The 20,321-nt window shown below is 43.6% G+C and overlaps 1 protein-coding gene across 1 annotated transcript in view; it reads left to right on the forward strand.

Moving 5' to 3' along the window:
- The first annotated feature begins 476 nt into the window (after positions 1–476).
- ccdc62 (coiled-coil domain containing 62) overlaps positions 477–20,321 on the forward strand; it is a 32,469-nt gene continuing 12,624 nt past the window's right edge. Inside the window, exons 1-8 of the mRNA XM_061733845.1 lie at positions 477–887; positions 11,474–11,548; positions 11,680–11,711; positions 11,897–12,043; positions 14,044–14,236; positions 14,803–14,969; positions 19,794–19,895; positions 20,010–20,181. Of these exons, the coding sequence (XP_061589829.1) occupies positions 581–887; positions 11,474–11,548; positions 11,680–11,711; positions 11,897–12,043; positions 14,044–14,236; positions 14,803–14,969; positions 19,794–19,895; positions 20,010–20,181 (1,195 nt within the window). The 5' untranslated portion in view covers positions 477–580. The remainder of the gene's footprint in view (positions 888–11,473; positions 11,549–11,679; positions 11,712–11,896; positions 12,044–14,043; positions 14,237–14,802; positions 14,970–19,793; positions 19,896–20,009; positions 20,182–20,321) is intronic.

The following is a 20,321-nucleotide window of genomic DNA, read 5'->3' on the forward strand; positions in this document are numbered from 1 at the left end:
TTCTCTCAGATGTAAATCGCTTTGGATAAAAGCGTCTGCTAAATGACAGTAGTAGTAGTATGAAGTAGACATGATTATTGAAAGGTGCATTGTTACAGTATGATTGTGGTTATTATTATTATTATTATTGCACAGTGATTGATTATTCTGAGACTCTATGAGTGATGAGAGTTCATCAGAGCAATATATATATATATATATATATATATATATATATATATATATATATATATATATATTTCTAGCAACTTGTGTCCAACTGCACTCTCAGCAGTCTGACCAGCACTGATGCAGCTGGACCCTCCTATGTAATTTCTTACTTGTGTTGTTCTCTCAGATGTAAATCGCTTTGAGATAAGAGCGTCTGCTAAATGCCAGCAGCAGTAGCAGGAGCAGCAGCAGCAGCAGTGGCACTTTGATGTCCTTTTAAATCTGTTATGTGACATGCTGATGTGGAGGAGGCCGCGCTGACGTCACAGGAAGCAGCCATGTAAATGCGTATGCGGGAGAGCGAGGGACTAATGCGCGGCCTGCGAGCTCCGGGTCCCGCTCCGCCGCCATCCCGGGGACGTACCAAACCATGGACCTCCCGTTTTCGCCGCTGCCGCTGTTCCTCGGCCTGCCGGGCGAGCCGCCCATCCCCTGGTCGCGCTGGTTCGAGTCCTTCGAGACGTTTCTGACCGCGATGGGGCTGGACGCGGCCAGCGACGCGCGGCGCAAGGCTATGCTGCTGAGCAGCCTGGGGGACGAGGGGCAGCGGGTGTTCCGCACGCTGGGACCCGCAGACTCCTACAACGACTGCGTGGCTTTATTGACGGCGCATTTCGCCGCCACGCAGAGTGTGATCGTGCAGCGCAGCGTCCCTCGCCAGCGCCATCAGCGGCCGGGTGAGTCGCTGCTCGCCGCTAGTTATGTGGGTCAGCCAGCCCCAGGGTCCACTCGCAGGGATTCATCCAGCCCTGGCAGCGGCTCCAGGAGACAGACCCGGCTCCTTAGCTGTGTAGCTCTGGCTCAGGTCGGGACGGTGCTAGTCGCTCTGTCTCTGCAAACCCTCCCGGCTTTGGTGTTTCAGGTTCCCTGGCTGGGGGCCAACCTCCTCCTCTCCATCTCCGACAACACAGGTTCCTCCAGAAGCCTCGTTTGTGAGGTTGGTGCTGAGCTGTGTAGCTGTGGCTTAGATCTATGGCTTAGGTGCAGTGCTTTAAGTGGGAAAAAATAAGTGCCGGGGTTGTGCCAAAAAGTGATTGCCTGCCAGAATCTGATTTCTCCCCTGAAAATGGGTCTTTTTACCTGCAAAAAATTGATTGAAGGCCAAATACAGTTAATGAAAGGTTGTTTCTGCCTAAATATGATTTGATCTCATTCTTGAGCTTCATAATATAAACACTAGAGCGCACATGATTGCTTTTAACTCTTTTAAAGGACCATTACAACAACAAAATAGGCATTTTCACCTGCCAAAAATTGATTGAAGGCCAAATACAGTTAATGAAAAGTTGTTTTTACCTAAATATGATTTGATCTCATTCTTGAGCTTCATAATCTGAAAATCTGACGTTTTATTGCTATCGCTCAACGGGCTGCTGTGCGCGCTCCCGCGGCCACAAATCAGAAGAAATCAGATTCTGGCAGGCAATCACTTTTTGGCACAACACCGGTACTCTCCCCCTCCAGTCATACAAATATGGGACTATGTAAATGTGTGTATATACATTATTTATATATATATATATATATATATATATATATATATATATATATATATATTAAACTCTCCCACTCTGTTAAAAACCTCCTGTGTTTACCTTCACATTTCCGTTTGGCCTTGCATTTTGTCCCTCCAATTTATTTCCGTCACAACCATAAGCGCACCCGTATAGCTCAACCGGATGAGCAGGCGACTTGCGTACAGCGAACGCGGGTTCGATTCCAGTCGCGGCATATTTTGCACCCACTTCTTACGAGTCTGTCTTTCACTGCACCTATCAAATAAAGTTGCAAGAGCCGCATGACAAATATGCCGCAATTCCAGTCGCGGCATATTTTGCACCCACTTCATACGAGTCTGTCTTTCACTGCACCTATCAAATACAGTTGCAAGAGCCGCATGACACCGGCCAAAGAGCCGCATGCGGCTCGCGAGCCGCGGGTTGGCCAAGCGCGCCTTTACGTCTGTACGGCAAGCTTTGAGCATCAAAACACCTTAATCAACAAATCCAACCTGTAGACTTTGGGGAGATCGGGGGGAGTTACTGACTGATGGGGAATCTGGGAAGAACAGTACCGGTACGCGCCGCACACAGTAAATAATTTCCGGTACGCTGATGGGTAAAATTTACAAGTGCCGGTACTGCGTACCGCTCCGTACCGGCCCACTTAAAGCACTGCTTAGGTGGGAACAGTCACAGTCTTTTAGCACTTTTACACTAGTACCTACTCGGCTCGGCTCGACTCAACTCGGCCTGGGTTCTTTTCAATAACAATCCAGCAGCTGGAGCAGCTTTGGAGCAATCCGTCGTTTCTGTCGCATAATGTGACGTTCTGAAGCCTAAATGTCTGTTTCCATCTGTTTACAAGCAAACGTGAAGACGGAGTTTTCCGAAATTATCGCTTTTGGTGACTTAGAGCTTCGTTTTCGTGTAAACCAACGACCAAAACGCATGAAAACACCAGCGTTTTGGCTACGTGTAAATGGGGCCTCAGTTTGTGAGGTTTCCCCCGCTGAGCTGTGTAGCCATGGCTTGGATCTATGGCTTAGGTGGGAACAGTCACAGTCTTTTAGCACTTTTTTAAGCGTCTTTGAGTGCCCTGAAAAGTGCTATATAAATAAAATTAATTATTATTATTATTATTATTATTATTATTATTTTCCACTAGTACCTACTCGGCTCTACTCAGCTCGGCTCGACTCGACTCGACTCAACTCGGCCTGGTTTCTTTTCAATAACAATCCAGCAGCTGGAGCAGCTTTGGAGCAATCCAGCACTGTAACGAGAAGCATTAAGTCATGCTAGCTAATCAGAATACTGGAAAAAAACATCAACAATTGACACGAGTAACTACAGTGGCCAAACAACTTGTAAACTCAGATCGCACACATGACGCTGGTGACGTTTCTGTCGCATAATGTGACATTCTGAAGCCTAAATGTCTGTTTCCATCTGTTTAAAAGCAAACGTGAAGACGGAGTTTTTGCAAATCTCCACTTTGGCCGGAGTTTTCTGAAATTATCGCTTTTGGTGACTTTGAGCTTCGTTTTCGTGTAAACCAAACGACCAAAACGCATGAAAACAGCGTTTTGGCTACGTGTAGATGGGGCCTCAGTTTGTGAGGTTTCCCCTGCTGAGCTGTGTAGCTATGGCTTGGATCGGCACGGTGGAAACAGTCACAGTCTTTTAGCAATTTTCCACTAGTACCTACTCGGCTCGGCTCGACTCAACACGGCCTGGTTTCTTTTCAATAACAATTCAGCAGCTGGAGCAGCTTTGGAGCAATCCAGCAGTCCTCTACATTTTGAAAAATACCATCATTTACATCAGATCGTTTTCAAAATGTCTTCATTTATATGAACCGGCATAAATACGCTGTTCAGGGGTGCTATGAGCCACACCTACAGGCGGCAGTGTAACGAGAAGCATAAAGTCATGCTAGCTAATCGGAATACTGGAAAAAAAACCATCAACAAATGACACGAGTAACTACAGTGGCCAAACAAATTACAAAATACAAATCGCACACATGACGCTGGTGACGTTTCTGTCGCATAATGTGACGTTCTGAAGCCTAACTGTCTGTTTCCATCTGTTTACAAGCAAGCGTGAGTTTTCCGAAATTATCGCTTTTGGTGACTTTGAGCTTCGTTTTCGTGTAAACCAACGACCAAAAAGCGTTGAAAACAGCAGCGTTTTGGTTGCGTGTAAATGGGGCCTCAGTTGGTGAGGTTTCCCCCGCTGAGTTGTGTAGCTATGGCTTAGATCTATGGCTTAGGTGGGAACAGTCACAGTCTTTTAACACTTTTCCACTAGTATCTACTCGGCTCTACTCAGCTCGACTCGACTCAACTCGGCCTGGTTTCTTTTCAATAACAATCCAGCAGCTGGAGCAGCTTTGGAGCAATCCAGCAGTGTAACGAGAAGCATTAAGTCATGCTAGTTAATCGGAATACTGGAAAAAAACATCAACAATTGACACAAGTAACTACAGTGGCCAAACAACTTGTAAACTCAGATCGCACACATGACGCTGGTGACGTTTCTGTCGCATAATGTGACGTTCTGAAGCCTAAATGTCTGTTTCCATCTGTTTACAAGCAAACGTGAAGACGGAGTTTTTGCAAATCTCCACTTTGGCCGGAGTTTTCGGAAATTATAGCTTTTGGTGACTTTGAGCTTCGTTTTCGTGTAAACCAACGACCAAAACGCATGAAAACACCAGCGTTTTGGCTACGTGTAAATGGGGCCTCAGTTTGTGAGGTTTCCCCCGCTGAGCTGTGTAGCTATGGCTTGGATCGGCATGGTCGAAACAGTCAGTCTTTTCGCACTTTTCCACTAGTATCTACTCGGCTCGACTCAACTCGGCCTGGTTTCTTTTCAATAACAATCCAGCATCTGGAGCAGCTTTGGAGCAATCCAGCAGTGTAACGAGAAGCATTAAGTCATGCTAGCTAATCGGAATACTGGAAAAAATGATTTACATGTGCCAAAAAAAGGAGTAGGAAGAAGTGTAAACTTATAACCATCAACAAATGACACGAGTAACTACAGTGGCCAAACTTTTGCTACATGTAAACAGGACCTAAGTTTGTGAGGTTTCCCCTGCTGAGCTGTGTAGCCACGCTTAGATCGGCACGGTGGGAACAGTCAGTCTTTCTCTCTGCAACCCTCCCAGCTTTGGCGTTTCAGGTTTCCTCTTCCTCCCCGTCTTGTACAACACAGTTCTATTTTTTTCAATTCAATTTTATTTATATAACGTCTAATACAACAGAAGTTGACTCTAGGCGCTTTCTAAAGACCCAGAACATGACCCCCGAGTAATTTTTACATAAACATAACATAAACAATAGCAGGGAAAAATTCCCATTTAGGAGGGAAGAAACCTTGAGCAGGACCTGGATCATAAGGGGGGACCCTCCTGCCGGAGGCCAGCCGGGCAGAGCAGGAAAATGGAGAACAGACTGAGAAAATGAATAACAGAGAACGGACACAATGGCTCGCTGGTGCAATATACGTTCCTCCAAGTAACCGTTGGCCCACGGCGGAGGGAACTGTCTGCCCAATGTAATGGAAAATTTTGGTATAACACTGTCTGTTGCCTGTTTTCAAGTGAACATTCCTATGCCGAGGTCACGCGCTTTGACACAGAGCCTGGCACGGTTGCCAGGGTGATGTTTTGTCTAGTTTCCCAGCTTCCCAACTATAAGATAACTTTTCTTTAAACACGTTCAGCTCACTAAGGACTGATGGTTCATGTGACCGGTTGAACTGTGTGGCTCCATTCAATTGAATGTTTTTCCTATTTTCATTAAACATCAGAAAGACAGCTGAGGTGTCCTGACGTTCTTTTTGAACAACAATTTTTGTCACCACACCAATTCTTTGGTTTTATGGTTGTCTCCAGGCTTGACCTTCGCCAGGGCTACCGGCGAGTGAAAACCACTGTCTTAGAACTTAGACTCGTGTGGCTTACTAGCTTAAGCTTTCATGTGGTAATAATTACCGTATTTTCACGACCATTCGGCGCACCGTGTGAAAAGGCGCACCCTCAGTTTTGTGTGTCATTTTTGGATTTTAAACACACATACGGCGCACCGACCCAAAAGGCGCCGTCTACAGACACGGAGCTGCACACACGCGCACCGCAAAACACACACACGCGCTGCAGAACACATACACAAGAGCGCTTATTTAAAAATAGAGCGGAGCAAAACTTAGTTTGATATTTTATTTCACTTTTCACATCAATCAAACGCTTCAAAGGTTCATCTTCTGTTTCCGCATTAAAGAATTCAAAAAAACCACCGGGTCGCTGCACATAAACCTGTCTCAGCCACTCGATCATCTCTTCATCCATCCAGCCCTTTTCATTTCACTCTGGCTGGAAAAGTCTGTTTAGGCAACGCTTTTCTTTTAAAACTCACCATAGCCGGCAGTTTCTGTCCATCAGCGTGGCAGGCAAGCACAAGAGTAAATAAACTTTTCATACCCCGTTGTGCTGCGGATCCCGACCGCGGTGGTCCCGGGTCCCGGTCCGCTCCCCCACGGTGGTCCCGGGTCCCGGTCCGCCCCCCCCCCCCGCGCTGGTCCCCGTTAACTCCACTGTGTGATTCACCTAACGTGAGCGGCACCTGTCCATGTTCGTGATGTGTCTGCTGCAGAATGAGCGGAAGCTCTCCATCTTTTCCATATAATCTGCCGGGCGCTGCTGCTGCGCTGGCCCCGTTTCATGAAGCGAAAGCACCAAGACGGACCTCCATGAAAATGTTAAATTGTAATTTCTTCCGCCTGTGCTTCACACGCCCCCTTCTCCCTTTGCCGTCCTCATGGTGGCCGTCCACCTTACATTACCGTAATACAGTTAATAGATACGGCGCACCGTTTCATTGGGCGCGCGGCACATTAAAAAAAAAAAAGGAATTTTATGTCCGCCTTATGGTCGCGAAAATACGGTATGTGTACAACACGTGCAGTGCACCAACACAGACAACAGCAGACATGTCACTCTATTAGAGTTGATACACGTTGTAAACTAAACCTTAGTTTTCCCGTGGAAAAAGGAACTAAATCTTAAAATAAAAATTAATTATGAAATCTTTAGCGATTGCATCCGCCGTGTGTGAGGAAACTCTTGTGAGTGAAGCACAACTCTTCACACTAGAACTGCAAATATCACTCATGAAGCCGAGTGACACGACTGTCGTCCTGCGTAAGGGTTAGAGTTGGATGTGACTGTATAGTTTGGTATAACTCTGGCTGGCATTCATCAGTGAAATATTTATGACTTGGCAGCGCGTAATGTGGGTCAAAGCAGCTATCAACGTGTTTTAAACCCGAGGTCTTCTACAACAGAAAGCAGCTGATGATCAAGACCTATGAATCCATTACCTTACAATGTAGTTCTTTGTTTCCCTTGCTGTTGTTGCTGTCATTTTAATGGTCTCTGTTACATTCAGCTGAGTTAGCGTTGCTGAACGCTCCTTTTCTTTCTCTGCCTTAGCAGCAGCCAACTTTGATATACTCTTTGATGTGAGAAACTTTCAAATGTCTTATCAGCGTCGTTGTGTTGAAATTATTGTAACATTCCTCCTCGGGCTATCTCCTTTGCACACACTTTGCAACTGCAAATGTGTTGTCCTATTCAGACATTGTAAAACTCACATACCGGCAAAGCCATTTTCAGTGTTGATGTTTTGTAAGTGGCTGCCACGCCCCCTTAGGAGACCTCGGTCTGAGATGTGGGAAAGCAGGCGGCGGTTTGTTGTTGTAAACGTCATCGGATCGGCCATGCTTTAAACTTTTATTTTGAGAACTGTTATCAAAACCGATAGGGGCATTATCGGCTGATCTCGATCGGTTGTGGGTCGATCGGCTCTTCTCTACTAGCTCACTTACGCTGAATGGGGAGAAATCTTTGCAGCATCTGTCATCAAGTTTGTGGGGTTCCGCTTGTCTGCTGATGGCCTGACACTTCTCCACTCAGTCGTGGATGACGTTCTGCGCCTGTTATTTCCCTCCAGGAACTCCAAACTGTGTCTGCGCAGAACCTTATACTCACTCAGCTCTGCACTTTCATCCGAGTTGGCTGGCCGGCAGAGTTTCAGCAGAGCTAGTGCCTTTCCACTGTGTCAGGGATGAGCTTTCATGCTGAAATGACATATTCTAGGCATTGTGAAGGTGAAGCAACGCTGCAGGGGCCTGTTCTGGTGGCCGGGCGTTGATGGGAATGTGGAGACAATGGTGCAGGACTGTACAGCTTGCCTCACCAGTGGTAAAACTGGCCTGCCTGCACCCCCACCTTTGCAGCCTCTGCCGTGGCCACCAGAGTCAAATCCATCTCAGCATCAGCATCAGCGTGGCATCTGACCTCCACTCCAAGGCCCTGTCCTAATACACCCCCTACCCCTACTTTTCAGCCCTACCCCTACATTTTGCGCGTTCCTGTGAAGGTAGTGGTGTCCCAATTCCTCTTTGCATCTAGGGGGAGTGGGGATATCGAGGGCGAGTGGTTATCAATCTGGCCCTACACAGCAGGGATTTCAGATGCACCCTAGTTGACCGAGGGCTAGAAAAATTTCCCAGAATGCTTTTCGTCGTCATTTGCGGACTGAATCAAAAAAAAAACATGGCGGACATTTCTTATTTTTTAGTGAATAAAATCAATATTTTGAGTTAGTTTCTGCATAAAAATGCGTTTTGATTACATTTCTAGCAGGAATTATATATTTTACTTTCATAATATTCACTCAGTTGAATGTACATAATCACTCGTTTTCTCGTGGTTGCGAAGTCTTTTTCAAACCACGCCAGAATAAAGGCTGATTTATGGTTCCGCGTTACACCGACGCGCGCCGTACCCTACGCCGTACCCTACGCCGTACCCTACGCCGTACCCTACGCCATAGGCTCTGCGTCGATTTAACGCGGAACCATAAATCAGCTCCCGAGCCGGCAGGCAGAAATCCTGAAATTTTCTGAGCAAATTTCTTAAAAAGGCGTAGCTACAACTGTTAGATTTCATCTATTAAACCAACATTTATTTTCCTACATGATTTATTTCAGCCAGCGGTAATTCTCAACAGAGCTGCAGGTTTCTCCCCGGGACGACGGCGCAGGTTGACCCGGCGATCACTTCTGTACGTGAGGAGGAGGAGCTGCTGCTGCTGCTGCGCCCCGGAGCAGCTCTTATCATCGCCGAAAACATTGGATCAAATTTCTTAACAGGCGTTATTTGGATAAACTGAGCCCAGGTTGGGGATCTTAACGGTTACTTTTACGCCTGAAAAAATATTAAAACTTAATAAAGTGGCATATTAACAGCGCTACAGCTGAAATTAAAACAACTTTTGGCTCTCGGCTTCCTGATATGGTGTGACGTATGTGCAAACGTAACTACGCAGTCGCTTACGTACCCGAACGTAAACCACGCAGTGACGTAGCAAGCAAAATTTAGGGGTGGTGCTGAAAAGTAGGGGTAGGTGGTGTATTGGGACAGGGGCCAGGCCCTTGGAAGATTTGAAGTGCCCTAAAATCTGTGGCTTCTTTTTTTAGGGGTAGTGGTAGTGGTAGTGGTAGAACGTATTGGGATTGGCCCCAAGTGGCCTGAGGCAGCGATGCCCTCCCCTGCAACTGAGTGGCAGAGCAGCAGCACATCATGGAACAAGGGTTTAACAGGAGATGGCGGTGGAAGCACCCTGCACTCGCAGTGACTGTCTAGGTCCTGATCCGTAATCCACACCGATCCAACAAACCGTGTTCATTCTGGTCTGACCCGCAGCAGAGCTCTGTTCAGCTAGGACCGGCCACGTTCTGCCTGTCAGGGCTCACGGTGGCACGCCAGCCGTCTTAAGGCCGAAATATGGTTCTGCGTCAAAACTGCGCCGTGCCTGCGGCGTGTGGTTTTCGTCCACGCAGACCACACGCCGTCACCTGCGCCGTCACTGACGTGCACCTCCCGAAAATTGTAACTACGCGTCGAGCGACGCAGACGGAGAGGGCTGTGATTGGTTCGCTTGGGAGCAACGCATTTCCGGTTTCCGGTTTGAAGCAGTCGTGAACTTTCAGCGCTCTTTTCTTCGTTTATGTGTGATTTTTTTTTTTTTTTTTTTTTTTTTTTTTTTTTTTTTTTTTTTGCACAATAGTTGTCCTTATCTCTTTGATTCACTGGGTCGGAAAAAGTCGGATAAACCATTCAGAAAAAGATCGCTAACTAGCGGCCGCGGGGGGTACTGCACCGCGACCAAATGGAGTGACGGAGAAGTCCGAAGGGTTCACGACTGCGTCACGGTGACGGCGTGTGCTCTGCGTTGGTGTGACGCAGAAGCTTAATTCAGCCTTTAGACGCGTCGCACCACCATTCTCCTCTGACTCGGCAGCTGAGCTGTCCCAGACCCAAACAGTTGGGATAGAGGATTTTCACCATGAACAGCTGGGGATTCATGCTGTCCACCTGACGCAGATGTGCCTGCTGAACTGCCACAGCCCGAGAACCGTGCTGCTCGGGGCCACCAGAGACCTCTCTGCCTCAGGGATTATGTTCTAGACTTTTGATAAGTTTAATTAGCATAAGCAAGCTCATGGTGGAATAATTCCCACGGCTGTGCTAGAAACTGGCAGTCTGCCCAGTTTGTACTTCGTTATTGTTGCCTGTGTTTTTCGGGTTCGTTGTTATGAGTTTTGATTTGATGGGCTGGTGTAAATGTAGGATATGCCTGGATGTGGAGGAGACAGTGTGTGACGTCATAGGATGGAGACCTGTAATGCGTGTGTGAGAACGACTAATAAAAGGCTTGAGAGCTTGAAGTCCTGGTCCATGACTTCAAAACAGTTCTATTAATAGATACACTAATATTTAAGAAATGTAACACATTTAGCTGCACCGAAGCTTGAAACTGCTAAACAGTCTACTTAAAATGTTGTTATTACTTGTTATAAGTAGTGCTGGGCGTTATGACCAAAAATTTATATCACAGCATTTTTCAAAATTATATCGGTTTCACGGTATATCACTGTATTTTTTTTTTCATGCACAACTGGGTGTTAACCACATTTTCTAATGATTTGGAAAGGAATTGCTGCAGTAAATTGGCTTAGAATGGCCTATTTTACTGTCAAATCAAATCAAATAAATTTGATTTAGGCATGCTTTTCAAAGAAAAAAATCTTTTACAAAATTACAAGGTATAAAATATTTATTGAACATAAAAAACTGAAATTTTTTTAATTTCCCAGCATTATGTTGTTTTGGTTCCACCTCCTGGTGAATGTTAGGTAAAATTCTTATGTGGTTACTTTTTGGTTGGCCAACGATTTATGTTTGTGGTGCAACCGGTACGGGAGCGGCGAGTCTATTTCCTTATATTACAACGCCGTTATTAATTGTTCGTTTTTTTCCCACTTATTCCACCGAACACCGAAAGTGTTTTTTTGCCATTTTCGGCCGAACAATTTCGGTTACCGAACAATCGGTGCATCACTACTGCTTAACAGTCCCCTCACAAACGGTGTCCAGCGCGCGGCGAACGTAGCGCCGCGCCGCGTTCCCAACGTTGTGTACGCTACTGTAAATACTCACCGGTATTACGGTATATGAAAAATTCATATCATAAGAAAAATAAACACCGGTACTCAGTATGAACCGGTATACCGCCCAGCACTAGTTATAAGCCAATGATAGTTAGCATTTAAATTAGCCGGCTGTGTTGACCTCAAAGATAACAATAATAGCTGAAGATAACAATAATGAAGTCTTGTGTCAGCAGAAAACTGTAACCATGAGTTGGATGAGCGGAGGAGACTGTTCATGTCAAACGAAGGCTGTTTCTTTTGGTCAGATGGTAAACAACAAATATTAACACCATCATTGTTTAGTAAATATAAACAACAATCCCACGGTGATGCTTTGTCGGATCCACGGGGAGGTTTATAAACACTTATACACAGTTTTGCTTTGTCTCTAATGTCTCAGGTGAGCTGCAGTACAGAACTCCAGCTAAAAAGGTGAGTAGTGAAATTTGGTACTTACCGTACATTTTTTACTGCTGGGTAGCTGATGTCTTGAGATGTTGACACCAAGATCTGGATTTGTGTATTATTTTTTTAACTAGATCTATAACCCAAGTGAAATAAATTATAGTGCCTGTTTGTATTTCATGGTATTAGTTAAAAGGTCCATCTGCTTCCAGAAAAATGCCAGTCCAATGCCTGAAGTTGGAATTGTATCTGGACTGACCAGCATTGACATGGAAAGTATATCAGAGACGTGTTCCAGAGGAACGCCTACCCCGCCTACTGCAGATTCCCGCTGGCTTCATGCTGCCCAGGAAAGAGAGGTAAGGTCTGAGATGGAAGATAAAAACTACATTTTGTGCAAGAATATACTTCTTTTAGACCCAGAGATATTTTTTTTTTCCAAGAAACTGCGAATATCCCTTCAGACCTCGGTAGTCGACTCTGTCTTAAATTCTTTAAAGAGAATAAATATTATGTTGTTTTTTATTTTGTTTTTTTATGTGTCAGTAATATTATGTATAGATGTTGTATATATTCAGGGCTCAGGTCGCATTTTGCGACCTTTTCTGGAGGCCGTGCAACATAGTTTTTTAACTAGGAGCACCAGGGCAACTTACAAATCCACCCGTCTCCCCCATTTCTTTCTTTTTTGTGTGTGTGTGTGTGTGTGTGTGTGTGTGTGTGTGTGTGTGTGTGTGTGTGTGTGTGTGTGTGTGTGTGTGTGTGTGTGTGTGTGTGTGTGTGTGTGTGTGTGTGTGTGTGTGTGTGTGTGTGTGTGTGTGTGTGTGTGTGTGTGTGTGTGTGTGTGTGTTGGGGGAGCGCCAGTAACCATAGCAACGCGCAGCATTTTTAGTACGTGTGAACTGTGCGCGAGATTAGGGTTACAGGAGTCAGTGTTTTAGTAGAAAGTGCTGTGTCGTTTGACCATAAAGTGATGCTATGAAACAAACTATAGCAGCGATGGGCAACCCGCGGCTCTTTGCCCGGTGTCAGGCGGCTCTTGCGACTTTATTTGATAAGTGCAGTGAAAGACAAACATGTAGGAAGTGGGGGCAAAATATGTCGCGACTGGAATCGAACCCGTGTCGCTGTACAGGGGAAGGTTTACATAAGTCGCCTGCTCAACCCGTTGAACCATACGGGCGCGCTCATGTTGAATTTTGCGTTTGTGGTGCATTCTCAAAATGGCAGGGAAAAATGCACGGCCAAACGAAAATATGAATATAAACACAGGACGTTTTTAACAGAGTGGGAGACGGCTCCGCATGTCGTCTTTTTTTTTCGGAGACTGGCACTCGTCAATCTATTCATCCATCGTTAGCCCTCCCCGGAGATCAAAGTTTACCGTCAACATGCCAAATGAATTGTTAACGAAAATAAAAAATAGACTTTAACACCAGCTACTTTTTGCTACCTGCTGTAACCGTCAAAAAATATGTAACAATTGGTTGTTGCCATGGGTACATTGTTGCTTCCCTGACGTGGAATAATATGCTGTGATAAAGCTTTAGAATACAAGCCGTGGTTTTAATGAAAAAAAAAAAATAAATCGCTTTCCGTCTGAACAACCGCAAAGTCCTGAGGTGCCTGCGCAAAGTCGACAAACTAATAACAATACCATCTATATAACTTAAAGACAAGAGTATCTCCCAATGTTTCAAACCAAAAGCAAAATAAAACTGGATTAGCTCTCAAGCTCTCAAGTGAATGACAGTTCTTGCATGTTGTGAGGTATCTGGTTTAATTCAGAAAAACAGAGCAGATTTATTTTTTCATTAAAATTTTTCTCAGAATTCTGAGATGATCTCGTTAATTCAGAAAAACAGCAGATTTTTTTTTTCTCAAGTGAATGCAATACGCTTCCGTACATAATCGCCAAGGAGGAGTTGCCATCCACAAAATTCAGGGGCCTGATAAAACTGTTAAAAAAATTGTTCAAATAAATCCCACTTACTGCAACGACACATCATGTGCACAGTTCATTGGTGTTATTGCTGATGCAATGAAAAAGCAGTACATTGCTATTACTGTAAATTGTCTGAGTTTATTGCTAAATTATCAGTAATGCAGTTAATATAGACAGATTTATGAATATGTTGTGTCGATATAGATGCTCCTAAATTTTGTGCTGGTGCTCCTAAAATTTTCAGTAAGGAGAACTCTTGCTCCTAGTGGAAAAAGTTATTTTGAGGTTAATTGCAGGTGTCGCATATAATGACACTTATTTAAAAGAAATCTACTTACCGAATTGTTTTTGGTGTTTGCCAAACTGAATAATTCCCATCTTGGTAACTTTTCCTTCTGTGGCTTTTAAAAAAAGTCTCTTGTGAAAGACCAAAGTTCCTCCACCATCCGGAAGCAGAGGAGGGAGCTGCAGCTGATGATGATGGAGCTGAAAGACAGAGAGAAGGAGTTGAACGCCATGGCGGCAGGCCATCACACGCAGCTTCAGGCCTGGGAGCAAGACCACCAAAGGTTGCTGATGCTGGAGCAAAAGTGTGCCTCTTCAGATGGTGAGGAGAGTCCGGGATATTTAAAATGATTTAATAGACATACAGCTCTCGTTTAAGATTTTATTGCCAAAAAAAAACCCTATTCCATTGTCATAAGTATGGACAAGACCCTGGAAGTAGACAAACTAAACTAATGCACAAAAAGAAAATAAGTCATCATTTAAGAATGTAAAAGAGAGAAATAAACACAAGAGATGGAAACATCCCGAACACCTGGAATGAGGCAGAATCTTATCCATTTCAGCATTAAAACTGCAAATTCTTTTGAGTTATCATCAGTTAATCTTTTATTTACTTTGAGTCTGTTACATTTGGAGAATAACTTAGTTTTGAGTAATCATGATTTTTTTTTTTAGTAGTTCTGTTAATGAATCCATATAATCTTAATCTCTGGAAACGTGACACTGTTTTCAGTTATTTAGATTTCTGCTGTTCCTATATCAACTCTGAATTAATTCTGCATTTTGGGATTTTTAAATGACATTCATACATTCCTTCTCACCCTGCAGCCATGTTCAAATGATTGAATTTATCTATATGGGTACTTTGTGTGTGTGTGTGTACAGAGGAGTTGCAGAAACGTAACGACAATATCAGAATCTTGACAAAACACGCGCAGGTGGTGGAGAGCAGAGAGTCGGAGCTGCAGAAAGAGCTTAGCGAAGCCCGACGGCAGCTCTGTGAGCTCCAGAAGAAGCAGGAGGACACCAGAGCAAGATGTCAAGACTACGAGGTACCTTTTGTACTGTAGAATTAAAGAAGTAATACGTGATAATTTAAACTTTAATGAAGCATTAAACAGATATTTGCTATGTGAACAAATAGTTGTGTGATGATTTTGATGCAACGTATCTCTTTTTTGAGTTTTCATGTTATGGAGCTTAAATGCACCAACTTCAGTTTAAAGGATTACTTTATAGAGGGGAAATAAAAACAGAGTCCAGGCGGTCCTGTTTTACTCAGAAATATAGACATTTATTAGATGCTTGAAAGCCTCTTTGTTAGGTTTTGATGCTCAAGTGCTCAAGTATTTTCCAAAAGGTTGAATTTTATAGGTTACAGTCCAAAACCTTCATCAGAACACAAGCTCCCCCTAAAATAAGTGACCTGTTTCCTGTCAACGTACGCACATTTGTTGCATTCATGTGACTCGAGGTGGCCTGTTGTCATCAAAGTCCAACTCTAGAGTGTATGATTCGATATTACATCATATCTAGGTCAAGGGAGATCATGTGAGGTTTACCCCCTTTTGGCATCAGGGAGACAGGAGTGGTGGATGAAACGATGCCTTCATCATGCCTGTGGCTACTCTGCCAGCCTGCAAGGATAGTGTCATGATCTGAAGTCTTATTGAGTCACAGTTCAGCAACATGTTAAACCCCCAAAACAAGGCTTGCTGAATATGGACAGAGGTGGACAGAGTACTCGACCCTAAGAGTACAAATACTACTGGTCAAAATGTACTCCGTTACAAGTAAAAGTAGCTCAGTCAAAATATTACTCGAGTAAGAGTAGAAAAGTACTTGCTTTTAAAGGTACTTAAGTATCCAAAAGTAAATGCTTTTAAATTTACTTTAAGTAAAAGTAAGAGTAAGAGTAAATTTCTTATTTTCCACATCAGTAAATTACTATATTTTTTCTAAATTAATTTAAGGATCTTTTAACTCTTGTTTCTGAGAATTCGATGTTGAGTTGTTGAAAGCAGAGAGGTAGTTCTTCTTCAGCAGACACAATAAACATTTGAAAATAAATGTCTGTGGTTTGTCTGTGCCCTCGTTTTTTACTCGGTCGAACTCAAACATTGAGTTAAGATACGGCCAAGGATTTTGTGAAAGTCCCTGCTCCGAGTCCGGCTCATTATCAGACTCAGACGACTCAGCGGATTGTCTTTCTTCTCCTGACGCAGGTGTAGCCATTGTTGCGATATGTCTTGACTTGTTGCGGCTCTGTCTTGACAAACGCAGGCTACTTTGGCGGTATCGTTTTGAGGAGGCTTGACGTATTTCCGCTTTACGTACATCCCAGTGGAGAGCGTGCACTGTGATAGGTCTCCTCCTTTTGACAAAAACAGCTTGTGTCCAATAGGATTTTAGGGAAGAAGAAAAAAGAGCAGACCTGAAAGTAACGAGTACTTTTCAGCCTTCCTAGAAATCTACTCGAGTAAAAGTAAAGATATTTGTCTTGAAAATGTATTCTAATACTAATACTCAAGTAAAGTACAAATCCTCTGGATATGTACTTAAGTACAGTACTCAAGTAAATTTACTCAGTTACTGTCCACCACTGAATATGGAATAAAATATCCATCAGTTTAATTTAATTATATTGTATTAATATAGTGTTTACAACCGTGATTCCCAACCCCCGGTCCCCGGACCGGTACCGGGCCGCAGAGCTGTTACTACTGGGCCGTGAAATGGCTTGTGTTCCGATCATAATTAGGGCTGCAACGATTCGTCGACGTTGTCGACAAAAATCGATAATCAAAATTGTCGACAATTGTCACCAGACGTTTTTTTCCAATGGAGTGAGGCATCTCACTTCACTTCATACAATCTCTGCCGACAGCCGCGTAGCACCACAGCCTGCAGGACTGAGAGGAGGAGAGCTACTTTTGTCCCCAAAGCTACCCTGCTTTTTAATTCCAGCTGCTAAACACATCCCCCACATCCACAGAGTCCCCCCCCCCCCCCCCCCCCCCGGACTACTCTATACTCCTGTTGGACTGTTTACATGCACTGTCGACACTTTGCATTGACACTTTATACTTTATATTTTTACTTATACCACTACAGTCACTCTGCTGTAGATTTTTTCTGATTTTTTTCTGTAGATTTTTTCTGACATTCGTATATTTATATATATTTTTTGTACATAAGGAGACATGCCCTGTTCATTTTTATTCTACTTTATTTCTTGTTCTATTTGAGATTTTCAACGTCTTGCTGCTCAGTTGTCCTGCAATTGCCCCTCGGGCATGAATAAAGTTTTCTGAATCTGAATCTGAAGCGTCTCAGCGCAGCTGCGGGTAACAAAACTTCAAAAGTTCGGGAGCATTTTAGCCTGGATACGGCAAATAAAAAAAAGACTTGCAAGGTTTGCAAAGCAGACCTTGCTTATCACCGGAGCACGTTGGTAATGCACAAGCATTTGAAGAGAAAGCACCTCAGACAGTTGAACGAAACAGACTCGCCTTGGTAAGATATTAAGCGCATTTTGGCTTAAAAAGAGAGCTTTAACGTTATGCCTGACTGTGCCTGACAAAAGTATTTTAAATTAAATGCATGCAGTCCGAAGATGAGAGCCACCATGGACCCCTTTCTGCAAAAGAAGCAGACGTGTTCCCCGCAACAGGCGACTGCGCTCACTGATCAATACTGCAGCTGATCTGTGATATGAAGCTCTCCATGGTGATGGTGATGGTGATGGGTTTCAACAAATGATACACCAGTTCAACCCAGAGAACGTCCTGCCATCCAGAACCCATTTTACCATCTTGATGGAGAAAAAATACAAGACGTTTTATCATTTATTTTTTATATAACACAATTGTCTGTCCTTAAAAAATGAAAAATAATGGATAGGGGTGTATTTATTTATGGATTTATGTTTATACTGACTGATCACTGTGCCTGTGCTTGGTTTTTTTATTTACTTTTTGTATGAACAGCAGCAAAGTTGAATAAAATATCTATTTTTCATTGAAGTACCCATCTTTCTCGTGTTTATTATCATTTGCCACATAATTAAAGCAACCTCATACTACATTTAAGAAAAAATGACTAATTATCCGATTAGTCGACTAATCGTTTCAATAATCGGTGACTAGTTGACTATTAAAATAGTCGTTAGTTGCCGTCCTATTTAAAATGCATTGTTTTTTTCTAAAATGTTTATTAAAATTGAGATAAATTGTCAACCGGTCCATGAGCTTTTTGTTTATACTTCTGCTGGTCCTTGGCACAAAAAAAGGTTGGGAACCCCTGTATTACAACACATGTTGTAATGCTATTTCCAGAGACCCAGAACATAACCCAGAGCAATTAGTACATATACATAAACAATGGCAGGAGCAGGACCTGGATCATAAGGGGGGGACCCTCCTGCCGGAGGCCAGCTGGGCAGAGCAGGAGAAGAGAAAACAGACAGAGAGATGAAGAACAGAGAGAGGAGAAACATGGAGACAATGGCTAACTGGTGCGCTACAGGGATGACTATATAAACAGATGTAGACAGCAGACACTGAGGTGGTCAGAGGGGGGACTTCAGGTCAGGATGTCAGCAGACATCCAGACAGACAGGTGGAAGCAAGCAGTCCTTCAGTCTTGTCCTGTAGCTGCAGCTATGACTACTGGCATTAAGACACTACAGTTTACACTAACTATAGGCTTTACTAAACAGAAAGGTTTTAAGTTTGGTTTTAAAGGTGGAGGTGGTGTCAGCTTCTTTAACCCAGACTGGAAGTTGGTTTCATAGTAACAGTTCCTGATAGCAGAAAGCCCGTCCTCCAAATCTACATTTGGATACTCTAGGAACTACGAGTAAACCTGCACTCTGAGAACGGAGAGCTCTGTTAGGAACATAAGGTACTATCAGGTCTTGCAAGCCTAAGCCGTTTTGGGTTTTATACGCAAGTAATAACATTTTTAATTGGATTAGAAGTTTTACGGGTAGCCACTGGAGCGACGCTAACACTGGAGAGACGTGGTCTCTCTTGCTGCTGCATTTTGGATCAGCTGGAAGATATTCAGAGAATTACTTGGACATCCTGCTAATAATACATTACAGTAATCTAGTCTAGAAGATACAAATGCGTGAATTAGTTTTTACGCATCACCTTGGGAGAGGATGCTCCTTATCTTCGTGATATTACAAAGATGGAAGAACACTGTCTTACAAACCTGATTAATATATGATTTAAATGACAAATTCTGATCGAAAAGGCCATAATAACACCATCCATCCATCATCAGTATTTGTTTTCTTTTTCCTCTGTTGGCTCAGACAAATTTCAAGATGGAGAGAAGAGAAAATCCGAAGTGCTCAGGGAATTGTTCAGAAAAAATCTTGAAGGTGCTCTTTGGTGTTGGGGAAAAAAACAATATATTGTCAAAAAAGGGAGTCCAAGGCACTCTTCTTGTGGAAAAATATTAAAAAGCCTTTATTGAAACATGGCTAATAAGTATAAAAACATGGGAGCAGAGACCCAAGCGTTTCGGCGCAAGCCTTCTTCAGGTTTGCGCCCCCTTTTTTGACAAAATTTCAAGATGGCTTTGTCGAGATTTATTGGGCACCAATTGTACAAGAGCGATTCAGGCACCTTGACCACCACAGAGTCCAGACCTTAAGGATCTTTGGGATGTGTTGCAGCAGCAGTCTGGGTTTCCCATCACCACGACAAGATCCTGATAGAAAATCAATGCATCAGAAATAAATGTTATGATGTTGCATAAGCTCACAGATCTGATGCAACCATGAATGTGTGATGCAATCAAAGATAATGATGTGTGTAAATATAAAAGTCAATTATGCACTAAATGTGTGTTTGTTGTTTCAGGAGAAGAACCATAGTCTCAACTCCACAGTCATGGCTCTGTCCTGTCAAGTTAGCTCTCTGCAGGGCAGAGTGGAGGAGCTGAGCTCCATGCTCAAACGAAAGGTGCACTTCACAAACTAGAAACAAAATATGTCACTCTTGCATTTTTTTTGTAACTGCTGATTGGATTAACATTATGTTGTATCTGTCTGTATATGTGATGTCCTTTCCTCTCAGGACAAAGATATGACGGAAAGTAATAGACGAATCCTGGAGCTGTCTGGGCACCTTCAAGATTTGGAGACAGCATTAAAGGAGAGTCGCTCGCAGGAAAGCAAGCTCTTTAGAGACTCGGAAGACAGCGAACGACGTTATCAAGAAGCCCGACATGAGGCTGCACAGGTCAAAGGTATTTAAGTCCCGTCCAGTTGAGGGAACTTCTCCTACTACCTCTGATAGAGTCACACCACTCTTCAGAGGAAACTCATCTCAGCCACTTTTATGCAGGATCTCTTTTTCTCGGGTCACTATGGACTGTTCGTGACTGTA

Source organism: Cololabis saira, chromosome 11 (genome assembly GCF_033807715.1).
Source record: "Cololabis saira isolate AMF1-May2022 chromosome 11, fColSai1.1, whole genome shotgun sequence".
Lineage (NCBI taxonomy): Eukaryota > Metazoa > Chordata > Actinopteri > Beloniformes > Belonidae > Cololabis > Cololabis saira.